Source organism: Temnothorax americanus, unplaced genomic scaffold (assembly GCF_048541705.1).
Source record: "Temnothorax americanus isolate GAGA-0224 unplaced genomic scaffold, ASM4854170v1 Scaffold5, whole genome shotgun sequence".
Lineage (NCBI taxonomy): Eukaryota > Metazoa > Arthropoda > Insecta > Hymenoptera > Formicidae > Temnothorax > Temnothorax americanus.
This window is the reverse complement of record NW_027509657.1, coordinates 6,357,614-6,378,368: the sequence shown is the minus strand read 5'-3', so window position 1 is coordinate 6,378,368 and position 20,755 is coordinate 6,357,614. Positions and strand designations below refer to the sequence as shown.

At 50.5% G+C, this 20,755-nt stretch overlaps 1 protein-coding gene and 2 long non-coding RNA genes across 5 annotated transcripts in view; 2 read left to right on the top strand and 1 right to left on the bottom strand.

Annotated features, from left to right (window-relative positions):
- LOC143903756 (uncharacterized) overlaps positions 1–20,755 on the top strand; it is a 94,215-nt gene that overhangs the window by 58,374 nt on the left and 15,086 nt on the right. The window lies entirely within an intron of this gene.
- Dac (dachshund family transcription factor) overlaps positions 8,175–20,755 on the bottom strand; it is a 182,777-nt gene continuing 170,196 nt past the window's right edge. For 2 of the 3 annotated variants that reach the window (XM_077417618.1, XM_077417620.1), the window contains exons 10-12: positions 19,510–19,767; positions 12,502–12,588; positions 8,175–10,841 (exon numbers count right to left, since the gene is read on the bottom strand). In XM_077417618.1, coding sequence (XP_077273744.1) covers positions 10,789–10,841; positions 12,502–12,588; positions 19,510–19,767 — 398 coding nt within the window. In that variant the 3' untranslated portion in view covers positions 8,175–10,788. The remainder of the gene's footprint in view (positions 10,842–12,501; positions 12,589–19,509; positions 19,768–20,755) is intronic. The other variant, XM_077417621.1, reaches the window with a different exon arrangement.
- LOC143903755 (uncharacterized) lies at positions 13,279–20,750 on the top strand. The gene is made up of 2 exons (XR_013258798.1): positions 13,279–18,444; positions 19,963–20,750. It is a non-coding gene; the product is annotated as an uncharacterized LOC143903755 (long non-coding RNA).

Below are 20,755 nucleotides of genomic sequence, written 5' to 3'. Positions count from 1 at the left end.
GTTTGAGCTTGCTTGTAATTTCGCGGATGGTAAGGCCCGCGCCGCGCGGCGTAGCTTTAATTGCACATGCAAATACGGTGGGGGGTCCGCCGCGGCGAACCCAGTAGAACCGACGATTGTGGGGGCCGTTGGAGGATCCGTCGACGGGGCCCCAATTCTATTGTCTGATCTAGGATCTCCACTTATAGGCAAAGTAATTGATAGATCCCTCTAGATGGCGGAGGAGGGATCGAGGAATGACAGGTTACGGGGCCCCGGGGATGCCGGGTTCGCACGACCCTACTTCGCTGCCGTGTTATTAGTTAATTCTTACAATTACTCGTCGTCCCTGTGGTTATTCCATTACCGTATAACTCTCGTAGATCACCTGGGCTCTCTTCCCTTTCCCTCTTGCCCCTTTCCCCCCCGCGCACGGACTCGTCCGATCCGACACACACACACATACACACACACACACACACACACACACACACACACACACACACACACACACACACACACACACACACACACACACACACACACACACACACACACACACACACACACACACACACACACACACACACACACACACACACACACACACACACACACGAGGAGATGACCGTTTTGTCGCCGCGATCATCGGACGACATCCTCGATCATCGGCCAACGCCTCGGCGTTGTTGCACGGCTCGGTTCCTGGCGCGGGCCGTTCGGCGACCGGGCGGCGATGCGACGTATTTAACTCCGCTTCCGCGTGCGACGACAGACTGGTATGCGCGACATCCCCGATTGATCGCATAACGCCTGGCTATTATTAGTCCCCGCAATTTTTCATCACAATTTTTAGATGGAAATACCCGACGTCTAACGACTCATTGCGTATTAACGACGCATTGTACATTTTTCATTCGGTTTTTATACCAATCGTGACGTGTTATTCCTTTTCCCAAGATCCGGCGCGTCCTTTATTACGTATGCAACCGATTCGACAGACGAGTACTCTCGCATGGTATTAAGAAGCCTCATAGAACTATGGGCGGGTGGAGGGAGGGGGGAAGCAGCAGTTTCGGTGCAAAATTCGGCCAACGTTTTCTACAACGCGCTAATAAATCCAATGCTAATGAGTAATATTAACTTTGTATATTCCTCATCAAAAGAGGGAGAGAGAGAGAGAGCTGGTGGCGTTAAATTCAGTTGGGAACAGAAAAAGTAACAGGCTTGCATACTATTTAAGCCGTATGAAAATCGGGCCGCCTCGCGCAAACGTGTGTTATTATCTATGCGCCTACTCTGAATATCCCGTGCGATAAATGAAATTAATTTCTGAAAAAGAGGAAAATAATTAAGGCATCGGGTGAAACGTAATACGCGCAGGAGGTAAATGTAGCATGGCGATTTTAATCTAGCCCACAAAGCCAGTGGCGGATCGTGAGACTTGTCCGACGTCTTAATTGTAGTGTAATGCTCGTTGTGCGTTAATGGTGTGAATGAACCGAGCATTTCAATTACCGAGGAAACGAAAGGAAGCAACGATCCGGCCTCCTCTCCCCCCCCCCGGCTGCCATCGCCCGTTCGTTGCGGCTCTCGTGACCTGCGTTAATCAGAGCGACGATTAAAGCTCCTTACCTTGCGAGTGAAAATTGCACGGCGAGAGAACTGCGTGCAATTTCTTCTCGTGCGAGCTTTGCATGTTCTACGATTCGGCGAGTTTTTGGTCCACGTTGCATTCGCACGGGAGCCGAGGCAAACGCGCGCGCGCGCGCGGGGCGCATCAGACTGAGAAAATAATTAGGAAACTAATGAAAAGCGGGCGTTACAAGTTATCCACTGCGCGACGTGCGCGGGTGCCTTCCCGTGGTAATTAGATGCATTACTTTTTCACGCACACGCGGCTTATGCGAGAGAGAACGGATATCGCGCGCGGGCGCGGGTGCGCGATATGATTGGCAGAAAATGGGCTGCGGGGAATTAACGAGAGGCGAGAGAGGAACGCGGGCAAGTTTCTCCTTTTTTTTCTCCCTTTCCTTTTTCCCCCTTTTTTTTGCGCGAGTTATGCGCGTGTAAGAGACGCTAAACGACTGTCGATTTTATTACGTGATGTATGTACAGAGACGGTAGCGGAAGAGTAGAGGCGCGCCGCTGCCCCGTCCGTCTCCTCGACGGCGGCCGGATCACGGATCCGCGCCGCATACGCGCCGTTTTTTCCATTGGTGGCGCCCCGGGAGACCTTGACAAGACGGGCGCCTCTTCTTGCGCCTCTTCTTCTTCTCCATCGGGCCGGGTCGTGTTTCGAGCCGGGGTACACGCAAGAATGCGGCGCGATCGGTAAGTGTGTGGGCAAAGCGGCGGTACACCACGGCTCGTAACGACCGCCGGATGTGGTCGGCGCTTAATCGGGGGCAGACGGAAAAATCTCTTCCGTGAGAAACTCACTTCCAGCGCGGGCAGTCTACGTGTAGCCGATATACCTTTGGCTCTTGTCTCATTTTTCTCAGATTGCGCGCGGACCTGTACGACGCAACCTGCGTTATATCAGCGGATGTACGGTAAAAGCCGCGATCGCGCGTCGAAACGCGCAACGTTGCGCAAACCTCAAACAATACGTCATCGGTCGCTTTATGGATTTCCTCGCGCGCGCCCTTCCGCCCTTTAATTCCGCGGCGCTCTCGTTCGATTCGCTATCGCGCATCTGCGGCAATGAGATATCTTAACGGTCGAAACGGAACGAATCGTTGGAACCCCAAATTTTCTGGCGTATAATTGGACGTTTTTCGCGGTGAACCAAGCGTCCCGATAACCGCGGGCGTCTTCCCCGGAAGGGCAAAGACGGCAAGAAAGAGTGGCCGACCGAGGGAGAAAGGCTGGAATCGGAGGGACGCGTACGGGGAGGTAGGGGGGGGGGATGTGGATCGAGCCGAGGGCTCTTTCGAGTTTTGAATAAATTTGCATTGCCATCCCGCCCTCGTGCCGCATTCCAAGCGAGTTAGTTTAGCGAGCGTTCTTCTAGCGTAAGACTCGTTTTGCCGTGTACGCGCATGTGTGCGCTGTTTCTATACGCTTTCGCAGCCCGAAGTGCCGCACCCTGCCGTACGAAAGAGCGGGACGAAGGAATTTATTCCGTCGTGGAGTCGCCGCGTGTGCCGCGACGCGACGTGGCAAAGCGACATTACCGGTCATTCAGATGCGACACGATCGTCCGTTATGTGATAAAATCGTGACAAATATAAAATTTTTCCATTCCAGATTTTTTTTCATTCCCGTTGCGAAAGTGACTTTGAGAAATGAATATTTGATATCAAAATTCTTCGTTGACTTAACGAAGAATCGGAGCGAGTAGGAAAAGTTTCTCGGGGAGGAATATATCCAAACCGGAGAAACTTGAGTTTCGAGTACGTTGTACGTTTCATTAGGTAGGCGAAACGACGTTCCTCGCTCGGTGTCGGATGCATTGATTTTCGTTTACCCGCCTCTCTCGTCCCGCCGTCGTCTCCTCGTCTCGACGGGTCCCTTCTGCCCGTGAACACCCCCCTAGGGGAGGGATGTTTCGTTATTTAAACAGATTAGCGATACGGCGGTCCCGGGAGAGCATCTTATGTGTTTCCGATGCGATCCTCGTTCCAGAAAATTAATCCTTCTTGGAGTCTTGTCATCCAAAATATCCTTGTCAAATGTACCTTGAGTCTCTACGATATTTTTGTACAAAAAGTCCAAGTGCAATTCCTAAACGATATATTAGATTAGAAACTAATAAATTTCTTTCGTTTCAGTAGACTTTTTATTAAAGATCAAATAAAACTTTTCTATTTATTATTATTTAATATCTATCATTTATTATATATATATAATATATATCATTTATTATATATATATATATATATATACATCTCCTCCCTCTGTATTGATTATCGTTATTTTCGTACTCAAATGCAGTGGCGACAATTATTGTTTCTCTCCCTCTTCTTCTTCATAACTTTTCAATTATAGAATTACGAGTTGCAACAACCTCGAGGCAATCGGGATACAAGTGGGCGAAAACCGTCTAAAAACGGACGTGCAGATGATGCGGCGAATAATTATCCGATACTCTCAGGTATCCAAATTGACGGCGTCGAAAAGTGCTTCTTCCCTCGGCCCTTTAACGGTTTCCGTCAAGGTCTCCGCGGTTTGCAGCGCACGAAGTTTCGGCGAAACTACGTCGGGCATAAGAGGATCGTTCCCGGGCCAGAATCGGCTCTCGGAACCAATTCTCTAATACAAATTCATGAACGTCCTAGCGTTTACCCTCCATTAGAGGGAAGCGCAATCAAAACGAACTCCTCGATGGACGACGGCGGGATCCGGCCAGCTGTAAATCAAACTACGAAATTCCTCGTGTCTGCTCGCGCGGCGTGTTGGGAAGTGTTGAGCATGGACGAGAAGCCGTGCCCCGTCTCCTCTCGCCATCTCTCTCCCTCCCTCGCCCTCTCAATCGCTCTCACGACGCGCAAGGGTGTAATTATGTGTCCGTGGGTCTGAGCCAATCGCGAGAGGGCCTCTCGAAGACGCTCTTGGCGTGTCCGCGCGCTCGATCCCGCTCGTTCTCGCGCGTCGAAGATGTCTTCGTCCTCGTCCTCGATGGTCTCCCGTGCGAGAGCACGCTTCTCCCGTCTCGGACCGTGACCGAAATAACGTAAAATAAATTCTCTTCCGCTCGTTTGCACTTGGATCGGTAGATAACTATGGTGCCCTAGCCGGTAAATGACCTTCGACATCCTGTCCTTTCGCCCCGAAGGAAAAACTCTCCGCTGACATCGCGAGGGGGTGTTCTTTCGATTCTAATTTTTATCCGCGCGAATGCACTTCAGGAGGAAAAAGAGAGGCGCGAAAACACGGACGATGCATCGCCGAGGCATCGAGGGGTCGAATTACCGAAGGATTTATCTTCGGTCGCGGACTTGGACGCCGCCTGAAGTCACGTTGTCCCCCTCCCTCATAAGTTCAGCGCCGGGGTTCATCGTGACGCGCGTACACGGGACGATTCATCTCGTCCCGTCCGGACATTCTGATTACTGGTTTCATGCGCTCGTGCAAAAGAATCGAACCCCTGCTGCCGTCTCATCGCAGCGCTCCGTTACGCGCTCCCTCGCTCTCCCGCGTTCCGTTTTTGCATTTAATCTTCGCGGAAGCGTAAATTAACTTCTTTGAGATTTTTTGTTCGCTTCTCACTTAGATACGGCACTTAAAGCTATCGGGCGAGAGAAGCTCGGGCTCCTTGTGCGCCGGGGTAACAACGTCGGCTATTCTGACGCCCTTCACCGCCTGATGTTACAAAGTGTGTGTTTTACCTCGTGTGCATTGCGCGCTATTGTGTACCGCGGCGCGTACCTCCCCGATCTGCCTGTCAAAGTATTATTCTTAAAAATTCTCTCATTCCCGACACGGATACGTCGCGTAAACTCGGTTTCGGACAATTTCGTCGAGAAACGCTGTGTCCAGAAACGCTCGTCTCATGATTATTAACGAGATATGCTTCAACGATCATGCAAGTTTTCAAATAAAATTTCAGCGAGTTCAATTCTCGATGCCGACAGGTATGAAGAAACGTGCTTGTTTTATGGCGACGCCCCGGAAAGTACTGGGAATGACGGGCTTCGACGCTCTCGCCTCCCGCGAATTTGTGCTTCGTTTTTTTCCCCGACGTCCCCATTGGTTCGTGAGGTACGAACGTCTCTTCGGGGCGGACATGTCGGCTAAGAGCGTTTAGCATAATTCGAGGACGTTGCGTTGTGAGAGGGTCCCAGCGCCGCTCGCTCGCTCGCTTGCTTGCTGCTCGACAAAAATACCTTGTTTTGCTCCGCTTAACTCTCCTCGTTAGCCGCGGTGACATCTTGACGAAAGGCCAGGCCGGAAAATAAGAACGGTGAAAACGGCCGCGAAGAATCCCGTGGGAGTCCCGTATTTTTCGCGCGAATGAGGCTTTAATTAAAATTAACGTCGCCGTGTTGCTGAAAAATATTACTCCCCTGATTCCGCAGACTGTTTCGTTGACAAAGAATTTGATGAAAAGCTTTTTTCTTCCTTTCCCGCGCGGTCGATTTTTTTTTAATTCGTTTAATTTACTCGCCCTTCGAGCTTTCATTGGAAAAACATTCGCCGAATTGAGCAACAGAAGCTTAATTGTCATTATTTTCTTCCGCGTAGTATATTTAATTATACTTGGAGCGAGACACTACCGTGTGTCTTTGGATAAGTTTTAACTATAAGAAGTATATATTTATTTTGTCTCGCGATTACAGGCAGCTGAACATGTTGCCAAAATTGCGAGAGAAAATTTCGCCACTATGTATTCAACGAGAGATCTTTAAAATGACCATTAATTTTTATAGTTCATCGTTTATTATTTTCAATTTAGTGAATATCTGGAACAATACTCGTATAACGATACTTTATTACCGTTATAACATGCCATTCGCGATAACATTCGTTGCTAAAAAGAAAAAATTGGCCGTACACGAGCGGAGTGACACGAGTCATGAAGAGAGTCATGAAAAGACCGTTGCTTGTTGCAACTCTAATTAGAAGACCGCCGTTTCCGCCGACGAATTAAGTCTAATCGCCGTCGACAGGGAGATAGGCGAGGCGCGTTTCTCGCGGAGGAGTGATAGGGAGAGGTCGGAAATAAAGACGCCAAAAGACGCGAAGGAGCGAGGGGGTGAAAGAGAGGGGCACGACCCTTCGGGCTTGAAAAAAAGTTGGAGAGCACGAAATTAGCCGTACTCGCGATGGAGGAGAGCGTTAGACGCGCCCCGGGGTCTCGGCCCCCGCTCTCGCGCGCAGTCCCGTTTTATTCGATAATTATGCAAATGCCGGAATGATTGTCGGGCAATATGTCCTCGGAATAAAAGTGCCGGGCCGGAGCAATTCGGTTATCTTTATGATTTTGGGTCGGTCGTCGTCGTAGGGTGGCGAAGGAGAGAGAAACACGGTGAAACCGGGAACCTAAATGGGGGGGGGAGAAAGGGGAGGGAAAGGCTCGTCAATCCTCGGCGACAAGAGTCAAGCCCTTCATTTGCATCGAGACATGGCCCTCTGGCTTCGTCTCCTTACGCACGAATGCGACGACGCATTGTGATCAACATTGTTTCAACAGCGGTGAAATGTGTACTTGAATTAATGCGCATTTGTATCGTTGTCCAATCGAATTATTATATTACAGAAAAGACTAAAAAATATATAATAAAATATACAAAAAGACAAGAAAACATATGAAGGTTTTAAGTTACATTTTCCAGATCCGCTAGCTGCTTTTACGAATGAAAAATAACTCGAAGCTGGTGCATTAGCAAATCATATCTGAGTTACTTCACATTTGGACTAATTGATCGATCAGAACATCAATTACTGTCCCTAATTGGGAATTCCCTACAATTAGCCTCGAGTTTTAGCACCGGCGCGATTCGCCTCGATTCTACTGGCGCTGTACCAACCACTCGGCCATCGACAATGAAATGAAAACGTCTAATTAACGCGCGGGAATGAGCAATTAAGACATCGACGTAGCGATCTCGCTGTATGACCGATTCAATTAAGAAGCCCTCTGTGTCTGGTGCCTCGGCGGAGCGTGCTCGTGTGGTGTATTATCGTTATATTTACTATTAAAATATATTCCTCGCTCCGAAAGGGTGGAGCCTGTCTCGACCAATGGGCTCTCGTCGCGTGCCTCGGGTCGTTACGGAACCTGCAAATTGATAAGAATACATCGCCGTACCCTTCGGCCCTTCATTAGCCCTCTCTCCCGCTCTCCTACGTCCGAGCGAAGATGTCGGACGCGGAATACATTTTTATTCGCACCCAGAGCGGTCGCCTTATCACGTCGTTCTTGTCGTCATCGTGCAATTTGTCTATTACCTATAGAAAAGATCTGACGTGCGTACGAAGCGAGGAAACACGTGTACGCTTTACGCGCTTCGACGAGCTGAAAAACGGAGTAAAAGTCTGATCCCGCATTAACTACGGAAAATTCTTTCATCGTAAAGAGTTTATGGGAGAGCGAAATCTTGTATTTACTGGAACAGGGCTTTCACGCAACGAGTGTAACGTAAGAGAATGAAATTGCACTTCGAAATCAAGATTGAAAGATAAAAGACGTCTCCTAAGAAACATCGGGAACAGGAGGATCGCATGGTGATCGAATAAAAGAAATCCGATTTACAATAACAACTATTTATTTATAGGTAATAATGCTGAATTACAATGAATACACTTCTTGCCTCGATACTAGATTGTATAAGTCCGGTCGCGAAATCGGCGTCACTAGTCACCGTCGCCGTGACTCGCAGTGTGGCGACGACAAAGTCCCCCCCCCTTCTCCTCATTCCCAACTCCGCCCCGCAAACGTCTTGCACTTCTCTTCTTCGCGCAGTCCATGTCACCTTCACCCTCAACACCTCGGTATCGCTTTTCTCGACCGAGAACCGCACGTTCGGCGATCATTTCGACATTCATTTTGTTGCATCGGAAACTAAACGATTTGAAATATATTCGCTATTCTTTTCGGAACTTATTTACGGTGAAAATTTGTGCGTGATCAATAGCGTCAATATTGCTTGTCTCGCGTGAGAAATCGGTTCAATCGGTTCGCTCCGTCAATCTCTGTTCTTGAGATTTAATTTGTACTATTTGGCGTCGGCCAAAGTCATCCTTGCGATCGGCGTTTGCCGATTAAAGTCAATCCCTACGGTTCTCAATCGTGAAAAGCGTTACTTGAATGCCTTCGTGTCAACCCCCCCTCACTCCCTCCTTCCTTTCCCTCCGTCAATCGGTAGCGGCGATGGCAAATACGGATCAGCTATCGGTGGTTAAATTTTCGTTTCTCTACGTTTAGCATCGTCTTAACGGGCTTTAGCTGGTACGATACTAGACACTATGATTATGTGAACTTTACAACACAAGAACCTTACGGCAAAAGACTTTGTACATGGATCTTAAATACGGGGACCGTCCCCGGGGAAATATCCTTGGCGCCTTCCTCGCTCTGTATCGGCGCGAGCGCGCGTCTTACGGGATCGTCGAATTCGGATGTCTCTTTTCCGCCGCCGTTTCCTTTTCCCTCGCTTTATCTATTTTCGCACGCGCCAAGAGATATTTCGCCGGATTCTCGGGCGGTCAACGCAAACGCGGGACACACGCAATATGGATTAGACTTACTTGTTTCGGTAGTAACTAAGTTATTTATATAAATAAGATGTTATATATACGATTTAAGACGCTAGGAGAGAATCCTCCGTTGTTCTGTTTTTTACCATACACACGCACTCACGCACGCAAATACTCGTAAGACTCTATCACGTTTGCTCTCGTTTTCTCCCTCTCTTTCCCTCTCTCTCTCTATATCTGCCGTTCGCCCTTTCTTTCACTCGCTCATTTTTTCATCGAGACATTCTTACTCTCTTTCTCTCTCTATATATATATCTCTCTTTCTCTGCCTCGCTCCCTCTCTCGTTTTTCTATGATACAGCACTCGAGTCGCGGCTCTAATCTCGTTCCGCGTCGAATCCAGAAGAGACTCGCTCGTCAATTTTCGCGCTCTTACGCTCATTTTACAAAAAGCCGACGCATTTCTCGGCGCTGCGACGTGCCCGGCGAGAGAGAACTGCATTCTCGCGAAAAATCGTCGCGACATCGAGACGCAACGATCGGCGCCACCGAAGACGCCGATTCCGGGATATATCGAATGGGCCGGTCGCGACGAGGGCCCGCGACTCGACATTCGTTTCGCAGCTGGCGATCGGATTGGGCCTCGCGCCGCCGCGGCGACGTATATAATAATATTAATAATGATAATAATACTCGAAATCGGCGCGCCTCACGATGCGCGCGACGACGGCGTGGCCGCGCTCGATCGCCTGGGATCCCTTAAACGATTATCTAATTAATTCGCTCGATAATTAGGAGATAGGTACCTCTAGGAACGCATGCACTCACGCACGCACTCTCCAGCAGTCTTTAGAAATATGCCTCTCTTATATCTCTCTCTCGTCCGCCTCTCCTTCTCTCCCCTTGCTCCCGATTTCCTTTACCGTCCCCTCCGCCTACTTGTCCGCGATCGTCGCGGTATCGCGAAAGTCACGCAATGTTCGGTCATCATCCATCAACGGGTACAATAGATGGTGCGTACATTTAGAGAATTGTCTCCTTCCGGGGGTTTCGTCGTCGTCGAACGAACGACGCGACCCCACGATCGCCGCGAACGCGAATTGGGAGATCGGGCAAATATCGCGTCGTTGATATGTGTGCGGATCGGTCCGCGGTTCCCAGTTCGCGAATCCCGACCGGACCGATCTCGATTCGAGGGCTTCGCTTATCCTGCCCCCTCGAGCGTCGAAAAACGCGGCCGATCGCGGCCCTGTACAAACGCATGAATAGCCGCGCGTTTTTTTAATTCGTTCATCGAAATCGAGTCTGCCATCGCTTAGCGCACGCTTGTATCGATACTGTCCGGAACTTACGAGTCTCCCGACGACAAGATACTCTCGTGGAGCCTCCCGGCATTCGCGCGTTCGCACTGCTATACATAAGTCTCCGCGGACACTTGCGCGAGATCGTCTCACTCGGAGTCTTGATCTTCCTCGTCGAATCCGTACGGTTTCTTCTCGCGGTCGATCATCACGATTCTGCCGCTTCTGCCCGCTCGTCTCTCGTTGTGTGGGTCCGCTCTCGTGGCTTTGAATTGCGCTTCCTACTTCGTCCGATCGATCATTCGCTTCGGCTGCTCGCTGCACGATCTGCCTGCTGCCCCCGCCTGCCGTCGTCCGGCCTCTTCTAGGTCGCGCTCGTAAACAGAACGGAGTTTTTGTAGTAACCCGTCCGCGACTCTGAAACAGAAGCGATCGCAGGTGCACTCTGGAGTCCGTGCTCGCGCGTACGCGGCTGATGAATTTTACTTTTATCGGATATCAAACATCCCGCGCTCGCGATGTTTCAGTAATAACGGCCGCGGGATGAGAACAAGGCGGGCGTACAGAGCGCTAAATTTAGATCTTATACAGCGCCGGTGTAGCGTGAGTGTTAGGCGTGTCGCAACTCTTAATGGGAATACGAGAGAGAGAGGAGCGGATGTCTCGCGGATGAAGATGCATACGGGAGATGAATGGTCGTGGGCGTAATTCCGCTACGGGATGGAGCTCAGGAGGATTCGGCGGTAGGTGCCTTCGTTGCGGCGCGATACGGCGAAGGTGGACCAGCTGGGTCATTCGATGATCGTTCGTTGAGAAGAAGGCGCCGCTCACTAATTATCGCTGGCTCTCGAGACGCAGATGAACGCGGGGGGGACGCGCGAGGTGGATGAAGAGATGGACGAACCGAGAGTCGAGAAAAAGGGGCGATAAAAGGGTGGTAGAGGGGGAGGGGGGAGGGAGTTGGGAGTCGGAGCCCTATCGTGTACGCACACGTTCGTAAATACAAGTCCGGCCGAGTCATCGGCCTTAGCCGCGGCCTTTGTGATCGAGCCGCCACTCTACTTTTTATCGAACTGTCGCTTATGATTGAAAATCACTATACGTTAATAGTCCGCGTGATTCGGTTTACTCGTCTCTCTCTCTCCACGCCCATCTATCCGTCCGGGCCGCTTCATCTGCCCGCCCTGACTCTCTCGGGACACGTTATTTTGTTCAATTAACATGCGTGTGTTGATATTTTATTATTTTCTCAGTGGCCGGTGCTAAGCACTCGGTGAAGAGAGAAAACTTGAACGATCTAGCTTTAACGCGCGATAACATTTGTTATATAATATATAGTAATTTTAAATCGTTAAATTTCTTAATGAAAAACAAACTTGATACCGTGCGCGCTTTTGCGAAAATGCTACTTCGCCACTTTCATTCTTCTTGCGATAGATTTGTAAGTAACATTACTGTCGATAAAAACCTCTAGGGGCCAAGATGTAGGAGTTGATTTTGCAAGGACGTTGCCAATTAAGCAGACTTGTTAATTCCTTTCGGGAGCCCCCGAGAGGGTGGACGGGCGGGCGGGCGGTCGAAAAACGATTATTTACGTGCAACGTCACGCCGGCCTGGGCCTTGGAGCATCGAAATCGCTCTACGGATATAGTTTTTGCGCGAGTTGGAAACTTCCTTCGGACAAGTTTCCACGGAGGAGAGCGAGGCCAAGTTTCGAATATGCCGGGGCTATGCCGCTGACGCCTTTGCAAGAACCGCCGCCTCGCCCACCCTCCCTCGAGACGCGACCGCCCCTGAAGAGTTTCTATAATTAAAGATCCGAACTTTATTCCGTATAGCAAGAAATCGCTCTACGCGTACTGCACGAAAACTGCGCTCTCCGAATCCGAGAATTTGAGAGAGAAATGTTTTGAGATCGCACACACACAAGTATACCGTACTATCGTATACGCATGAAGATGCCGATTATATTACGATGGTAAAATAAATAAAGAGAATGTACAAATAAAGTAGAACGACTTTAAATTCTATGGAGTACGCACGCGCGAAAATAATTTCGTGCTTTCGTTCAACGCACCTTGAAGAGGAGACTTGACTTGGTCCCTCTCGGCCGCTTGGTGCTGCCGCGATTTTCTCTCCAGCTCGAGCTCCTGCACCAGCGATTCTGCGACAAAAAAAAGAAGCATACAAAATTGACAGACAACTGAGGCAACAAAACGACCGGGTGTGTGCGCGTTGTGTGTGTTGTGTGTGGCAAAGCATTTATAATATGGCATTTATAATATAGCCTACATAATACAATACTGTTCCGCTATGTAATCAACGCGCATAATGTAGTCTCACTAGCGTTCTCGGGCTTAAGATTAATATCGGCGTTCGGATAACGCGCTCCGCTGCCTCGACAGCGTTGAAGGAATCGCCTCGAGGAGAGAAGTCCGTCGGCTCGCTACGCGCGCACGGACGCGACGGCGCGGCGGGAACGACGCGCGGATTCGACGAGGCGTGAACCACGCGCGCGAAGGATGAAACGAAGCGGTAATTAGTGCAAAACCGGCAGCTACCGTCAGCCGCGCGCAAAAGGGGGATGGAAAAGGGACGAGCGGGATAACGGACGAAGGCAGGCGTGAAAGGGCCGCGGGTTTGCTCACTGAATTTCGCAAGGATTAGGGTGAAAACTGGAAAATGTCCCTTTAATGATATCGCGCCGAATTAACCGGGCACACGCGTCTCGGCTCCTGCCCTTTCGAGCGATTTATACAACGGACGCCGAAATTATGCCATTTTCTTCGAGAAAGAATATGTTATATCGAGATAAATTGACATTTTTATTTTTCACGATTAACTAATTGCACTTTATTAACGAGTTAAAAACTCGTACGCGATCCGGTCGATATCATGATTGAAGAGAGAAGAAATTTTTACATTTCGTCTTTAATCATCTTTATTTATCGATTGCAATTGAAAATCGCATAAGCGGAGAATTAAGTGGGAAGATGGTAAAGAACATTACGTAGCGCGGGCGCGCGATGAAAGGACGCGGATCTGATCGGTAAGCGTGAAATGGCGCCTCCTTGAGCAAAGAGCAATGGTAAAATCCAATTGCGAGGCCATTAAGTCCCGGTTAACCGGCGTGCGCGCGGACGTGCGAGGAGTCGGCATCGACAGTGCTCTCTGTCCCGCGCTTGTCCTTTTCCCCGTTGTCTATCCCGCTCCATCTTCATCGTCGGGACTAGAGACGGCGGGGCCGAGATTCCATTATGCTTTGAGCAACAATAGCTGAGGGCTGTTTCGTGGCACGTGGGTGTGAATTCGTGCGTTCGTCAGGGCCGTTATATTCCACGACTTTGGGGCACACGGAGAGCAATGTTTGCGTTTCGCTGAGCCAAATTACCTCTCGCGCCCTTATCCGCGCGCGGGGTGTCGCGTCCCTTTGATATCCAAATGACAATTTAACTGCTCTAGATATATATAACGCCTCTCGCTCGCTCGGCGAGTCTCACGGAGGAGGAGGGTGAGCGGGGGAGAGAAAGGGAAGGGGGGGGAACCTCGAGGCGAAGGGCCGATTTAAGGAAACTTTCTTGCCTCATTCGGAACGGTCGAGAATACACCCTTTTGTTGCATCGAGCCGAGATAAAGAGCACGAAAAAGCGATTTGATTGATTGTGCGCATACTTCTTTTTTTAGGAGGGATTCTCTCTCTCGTCTCTCGTTTTTTTCCATTCTAATAACTTGGTAGACATTCGCCACCGTCATATTGTCCGTCGATCCGTCCGACGTAAGAAAGTGATGTGCGCAACGACGACGACTTGGAAATCCAGATTCGCGATTTCTCGCGGATATCGTTGCGTGCGTGGCGTATCGAATGAAGAAAGAAGAGAGCTCGTCGTTCGATGGATCCCGTGGAATTCTGCAGACAGCGCATCTCGAGAGTCCAAGAAGAATGAGCCCGCTAATAGTTTCGCTACCGTCTTACACACCCTGACAAATCGCCCGGACAATGAAAACAATTTCAGGCAGTGGCCGCCGTACGAGGCCCCTCGGCCGGGGCCCTAAACGGTTGGTATTGTATGCCATCGCATCGCGCGCCATATCGCCCTGGCTTTTTGGAGGGGGTGGTGGCGCGGCGCGAGGCGAGGGCCCCCTAAAAAAGACGTCCGCTGAAAAAGAAGAGAGGGGGGCCCCGGGTGGTTCTCGCCCCTCTATGACTCCGCATTTATCCGCACGTAATTAACTTCGGCACAATGCCGGCCGCGAGGAGAGGCCACCTTGCCTCACGGGTAGAAGAAGAAAACGAACCGAATCGAAATCGAGGACGGGGCGAGAATGCGAGAGGGAAGGCACGGTCTCGCAAGTCTCGGGTTCTCGCAAGAACTGGAAAAACTCCCGCGCATTGTTTGCCCGGGGATCGAGAATACACGTTCGCTCTCGTACGCCAACTTCATTATTATATTCCCCTTAAAACCCGGTTCGACAAGATGGATTCCACGAAGGAGACCAATAACTCGCGATTGATAAGCACTCTCTCGCCAGACGCTCGGGCGCACCTTATTCCACGGGAGTTTTTTGCGATTACACAGTCGAGAAGCTTCCTCCGTGAGCCTGCCCGAGAACGACGGCCTTGGGATTTAACCGGATTTGCCGCGGCGGCGCCGGATATCGGATATAATCGTCAACGTGATGAGTGCACTCGACATGTTTCGTTCTTGCGCGAACGACGAAAAAAGCAATTTAAGTATCACATCGAAATGACGGTAATTGGCTGAATGCTCTTGCTCACTCGAGCATCTCGAGGAGCCGAGGGTTAGTGACGTTCGCGAGCAAAAAGGGATATAGGGCGCGGGACGAAGGTAAAGAGGAAGCGCGGGAGCATCTAGAGGGTTGATTTCGTGTAGCATCGCGTTTTTAATGCTCTGATCTTTATGTAAAGCAGAAGAGGTTCGAAAGGCAGAGAGGAACAGTACAGCAGCAGCAGCGAACGGAAAACAGAGGGCCGGAAAGCGAGATATGGGGAGGAGGGGGTGAACGGAAGATGCGAACAGGGCTGGGGATAGGCGCTTGAGCGCCAAGCCGACCATGAAATTGTATGAATCAAGGAGCCGCATGGAGCAGCGCGGAGACACAAAAAGCGGAAGAACTGGGAGGAGAGAGAGAGAGAGAGAGAGAGAGAGAGAGAGAGAGAGAGAGAGAGAGAGAGAGAGAGAGAGAGACAGAGAGAGGATGCAGGATGAATCTCCGGTGCGCGGGTCTCTCTCTCTCTCTCTCTCTCTCTCTCTCTCTCTCTCTCTCTCTCTCGCTTTCGAATCGCGCAAATCTTGTAACTTCAATTTTCCGTTAACTACGATCATCCACCATCGTCTCTTCACTTTCTTTTTCGCCCACCTTCTGTTCTTTCTTCTACATATCACAAAGTCGTACTAAGAGATGTCTGTGTCGATTCAAACGCGCCGCTAATTCCCGATTCAGTCGCGACTTATTGTCTGAAGTCTTCCTCGGCGAGAGAGAGAGAGATGTCGTCAATATTTTTTAAAAATAAAAAGAACACGATATCCAGGACGATCGATGAGTCTCGCTCGGTAATTGTTCTTTCTCCCGCCCACATAAAAATCTCTCTTCCGTATGCCATTCGCGTCGAAGCTCTCCAGTAACGAATTTAATCCCCTCGCAATCCGCGCGCCTTTCCAATCGGCGCCCGCGGCGACGCAAAATCATAAGTCGGGGACAGACTTCTCTCCCTCTCTTTCTCTCATGTGTATTCATAGTAGACTTAATAGTCTGCGAAAACAGCATTGGCCATTATTCAATTCGTCTTTTTGTCGTACAACATTCAAGTTACGCATTACAGTAATTAAAAAATATATTAAAAATCTATTTCTTTTAACACACACATTCCTGAGATATCGTCATTCGAGATTTGTTATTCGTCATTGTTATTATTCGTCATGTTATTTGTCAGAAAACGCTTCGACCAAGTCGTGGTCGCCGCGCGGGGAAGGTCTTGGAACAACCCTAATATTCCTGACAACACCTACCTCACCGTCAGCTTGCAACCACGCGAGCTACCATTGCGTTGAGATCGAAACCTCTACCTTTCTGCTGCCCTCGCTCTCTTTCCCGCTCCCTCTCCTTCCCCCTCCCTCTCCTCCTGTCTTCCCCGCCCGATTTCCGTCCCGGCTTGTTTGCCGGAAAACCACGTCGTCGTACTTCGTGGATATATTCAAGGCGGGGGGATGTTTCCAAGCCCTCCGCCCTACCTCCGTCGCCCACGTCGGCGCGTCGGCTTCCTTCGGCTTTTATCGCCCGTGCACACGCGTCACGCTTTATCACTCTTCCGCGGGGTTATTGTCTTTCCGCGTAAATGGTCTACGCACGTGTACGCATGCAGGTGCGACGCTCGCATTTTCTCGACCGCGTGGGCGGCTGAAAAGCTGGAAATAATCCGACGCGCGCGCGAGCGTTCAGCAGTGCCCGTCCATCGTCGTCGTCGTCATTTTTCTTCCCGAGGCGATACGCTTGATTTGCGGGACTGAAGCTTAAAACTTTTTACTTCTCGACAACGTTTGACTTTCATTTTTCTCTCTTTTTCAGTTTATAGACCGCACGGTATTCAAGGTTAATTCATTCGTGGAAGCGCCCGAGCGCGGCGTGTAAAGACTAAAAGGGTTTAGCGTTTAACGACGTTAAAGCCGTAGCCGTATGCTGATGCTGATGCTGATGCTGATCTCACGAGACATCGATGAAAAATGATACCGGCGCGCCTCGATGCCTCGATCGCGATTATTCCCATTTCGAATAATTCCCGAGGACTTCGTCCATCAAATATTAATGCCCGCGCGGCGATTTAGAGTGATTGCGGTCGCAGGGTGGAAGATGGAAATACAGTGCACCACATCGTAGAGCAATCTCGCAAAGTCTCGGTGTGGGTGTGTTTGTACGTGCCAACGTCTCTTCGTGTGGTGGAAGAAACACGGTCGGGCAGGATAGGAAGGGGAAAGAAACAGGGGAGTTAGGGGGAATAAGGGGGGAGGAATAAACGATAGAGACGGCAAAGCTGAAGATGGTGGTTGGAGGAGGAGGATGGAAAGAGCGAGAGCAAAAGAGAGACAAAGATAGAGAGAGAGAGAGAAAGACGGAGAAAGCAAGAGTGCTGCGAAATCAGGAGAGAGGTAGGACAGGGGCACGGGTAGGAGGAAGGAGGTTATGGTTGCTGCGAAATTATTGCATATAGTCTGAATATTAAAGCGTGGCGGAGTGCTTCGTCGTACTCTGCGGATGGTGGACGACGTGGAGAAATCGCGCGTCGTGCATACTTGTACACGTACACCACGTCGTACGTATCGTACACGTATGCACGCGCGCGAGAGAGAGAAAAAGAGAGAGAGAAAGGGGAGAGAGGCAACGTGAGAGGGGGGCGAGAGAGGTAACGCAGGGGGCTGGAGGAGGTTTAAGGGAAGCGCGGAGGGAACGACGCGAGTGGAAGAAGGAAGGGAGGACAGGTAACGCCACCGAGAGCCGCGTTGGCCGCCGGGGAAATTACGGCTCCTTCCTTACTTGCGAGAGATGTGCATAAACTCTGCATTACAGCCAGTGGCGCTCATGTGAGCGAACCACGCGCGAGAACACGCGGTCACGGTCGCGAAGACCGCGATCGCACGATTGGAAAGGTCGGGGGTGCGATGCGACGCCGTTAGCACCAGGTGCTCTCCCGCAAAAGAGTTTAACAGCCAAAGGCGGTCGGGATTTAAGATCAAACTGAAAGCGGCAAAGAATGGATTTTGAAGGGAAGAATCGACCTAAACAATCTGCTACAGAATTAATACGCGACATACTTTTTGATAATCAGATCAACGGGATTTTCAGATTGAAACTTGCGGGGATATTTATCGGTCACCGACCAAAAGCTTGGATATCACGAGAAACACGTTTCTTCGATAACGATGTGACAAGAATGAGAGCCATCGCTCGTATAGGATGCATGACTCGAAGACGCGGCGGCGGCGGCCCCTGAGGTCCCCTCAGTGGCGTAAGTATCCACCTCAGACGACGTTACGTCGAACCACCTCTTTCCCCGTCTCTTCCTCCCGATGGTCACCCCTCTCATCCCCTCTTCCCATTTTGACGCTACCGCTTGACTCGTCTCTCGTTGTCTCTCCTCTCCCGCGTCACCCCCGTCTAAATCTCCGTTGTTTATTGCAAATGGATTCCGCATCATGATGCCCGGGTGGCTGCGGGACCCTATTCAAATACCTCGTGTTTCCTCGTCAGGACCAGCTCGGTCCTTCCTCCCCTCTCCTTCCCTCTCTCTCTCTCTTCCTCCTCCTACCCTCTTCGTGCACGGGGTTGTTATTGCCGGCGGCGTGATTGCTCTCGCTCGAGATCTTTCGAATAATTTACTTTGCACGATACCACCACGACATACTACCGCCGTCTCTCTCTCGCCCTCGGGGTCAATCTCCTCTCTTTTCTTCTCTCTTTTCTTCTCTCTCTCTCTCTCTCTCTCTCTCTCTCTCACTTTTTTTGTCAGGGTAATCGAGGATCGAAAGCACTCGGCCGGAAGATCAGAAAAATTGAGTGGATCCTAATACGGGAATGCGATTATCCGAATTAGCGGATCCCGCCGCTGGCTCTGGGCCTGAATCTTCGTATCGTCCTTCCCCCTTCCCGTACTCCCTTGACCTCAAGTTTTTAACACGCGACTGCTACTTTCTCGAATTACCGTAAACTTTACAATGTAGATAGCAGACTAGCTTTCCTGAGCGATCTTATTATTTCCCGTCAGGCGACTCTTTAAATTCTTTTCGAAATATTTCGCCAAGGTAATGTAATTCGACAGTGAAACTCGAAGGGGTAACATGACGTATTGGGACACGGCCGGGACGTTTCGAGATATCGGGAAAGAGGAAGAAGCGGAGGCAGGAACAACATAGCGATCGCGATCCTTCGTTAACGATAAGTGGCTTAAGTACTCCTTGTTTATTTTTCCGCGAGCAGTTCCGTGGAATACCGTGAGAACCGCGTGGAGTCGACGGCCCGAACGTAACGGGGTACGACGAGGGTGAAGTAGAGCGTGCCGTTTGGGAGAACTGACCTTGGTAATTTTGCCAGAAGGCGGACGCCTGGCTACCGATGAGATCCAGCCCGTATCCCCATGCGGGCTTCTCCGGCGTCGACGGTTGCTGGGAAGGACGCGGTACTTGCGCCTCCCGGTACTGCTGGGCCGCTGCCTGTTGCTGCTGAAGAGGTTGCTGCGGCGGTTGCTGCTGCGACGATTGCTGCTGCGACTGAGAATGTACCGGACTAGCCTCCGGCGGCTCCGAACTCGTGCGCGCCTCCGCCGTTACGTTCTCTGCGTCACAGAAAGATAGCAATCGCCCGATTATCGCGATGTTAAAAAAAATCCGTCTCCGTCTCTAAATCCTTCCCTGTATATGTAACCCATAAGATCGTGACCGTCTCGCGACTCACCCCGTCGCACGCCCAAGTGGCAGAGTGGCGTGCCTTTTGATTTGAAATTAGTATCGCGACTCTCTGGATTTGACAGGATTAATCAGCGCTACCAGTGACGGCAGCAGCAACAGCAGCGGCGGCGACGGCGGCGGCGGCGACGGAGGCGACGGTAGCGGTAGCAACGAGAGGGGAGGGAGAGGTAACGCGAAAACGATGAGGTGGAAGAGACGGTGGGGAGGCAAGAGGTGAAGGGAACCAGGACGAAACATTATATCGGAATAAGAGATTTCACTTAAAGGGTTTCGCGTTTGAGTTTTGGTAGTGACAGGAAGAAGGGTGGTGTGCCGCTTGTTGCTGCTACTTCTACTTGCCGGAGGATCATGGGGCGAGACGCGCGGTGCCTAGTCAAGGTGCTGGAGCGATGGGGGAGAGGAGGTAACAGGGGAGGGGAAAACAGGCTGCCATCAGCCAGCCGACGACGGAGAGGGATTGCATCGCCGGCAGGGGGATAAGTAAGGAATCATATTCTGCCGGGTGTCAGGCTGTTTGCTCTGCCTCGGCGTATTAATTAATTTATTCCGAGATCACCGCTGGCCCCGGGGCTCTTAACGGAGAGACTGACGACGAGCTCGCGAAATCCTAAGAAAACCCGTCCATTTGCGGCGATAGTCTGCGTCTCTCGCGTCTGATCTATACTCGCGATGAAAATCAAGACGTTTTTTTCCACCATGGCGTAGAACAGATATTAGCAAAGAGTTTTCAGCGCGAGAACAGAGCGTTTTAAGTATTTCTCTTTAAGTTCTTAAATATAAGCTTCTTAAGTAAATGATACTTTTTATAGATTTGCCAGGGTAAAAACTTGTTCATAGAGAAGGCGATTCGCACGT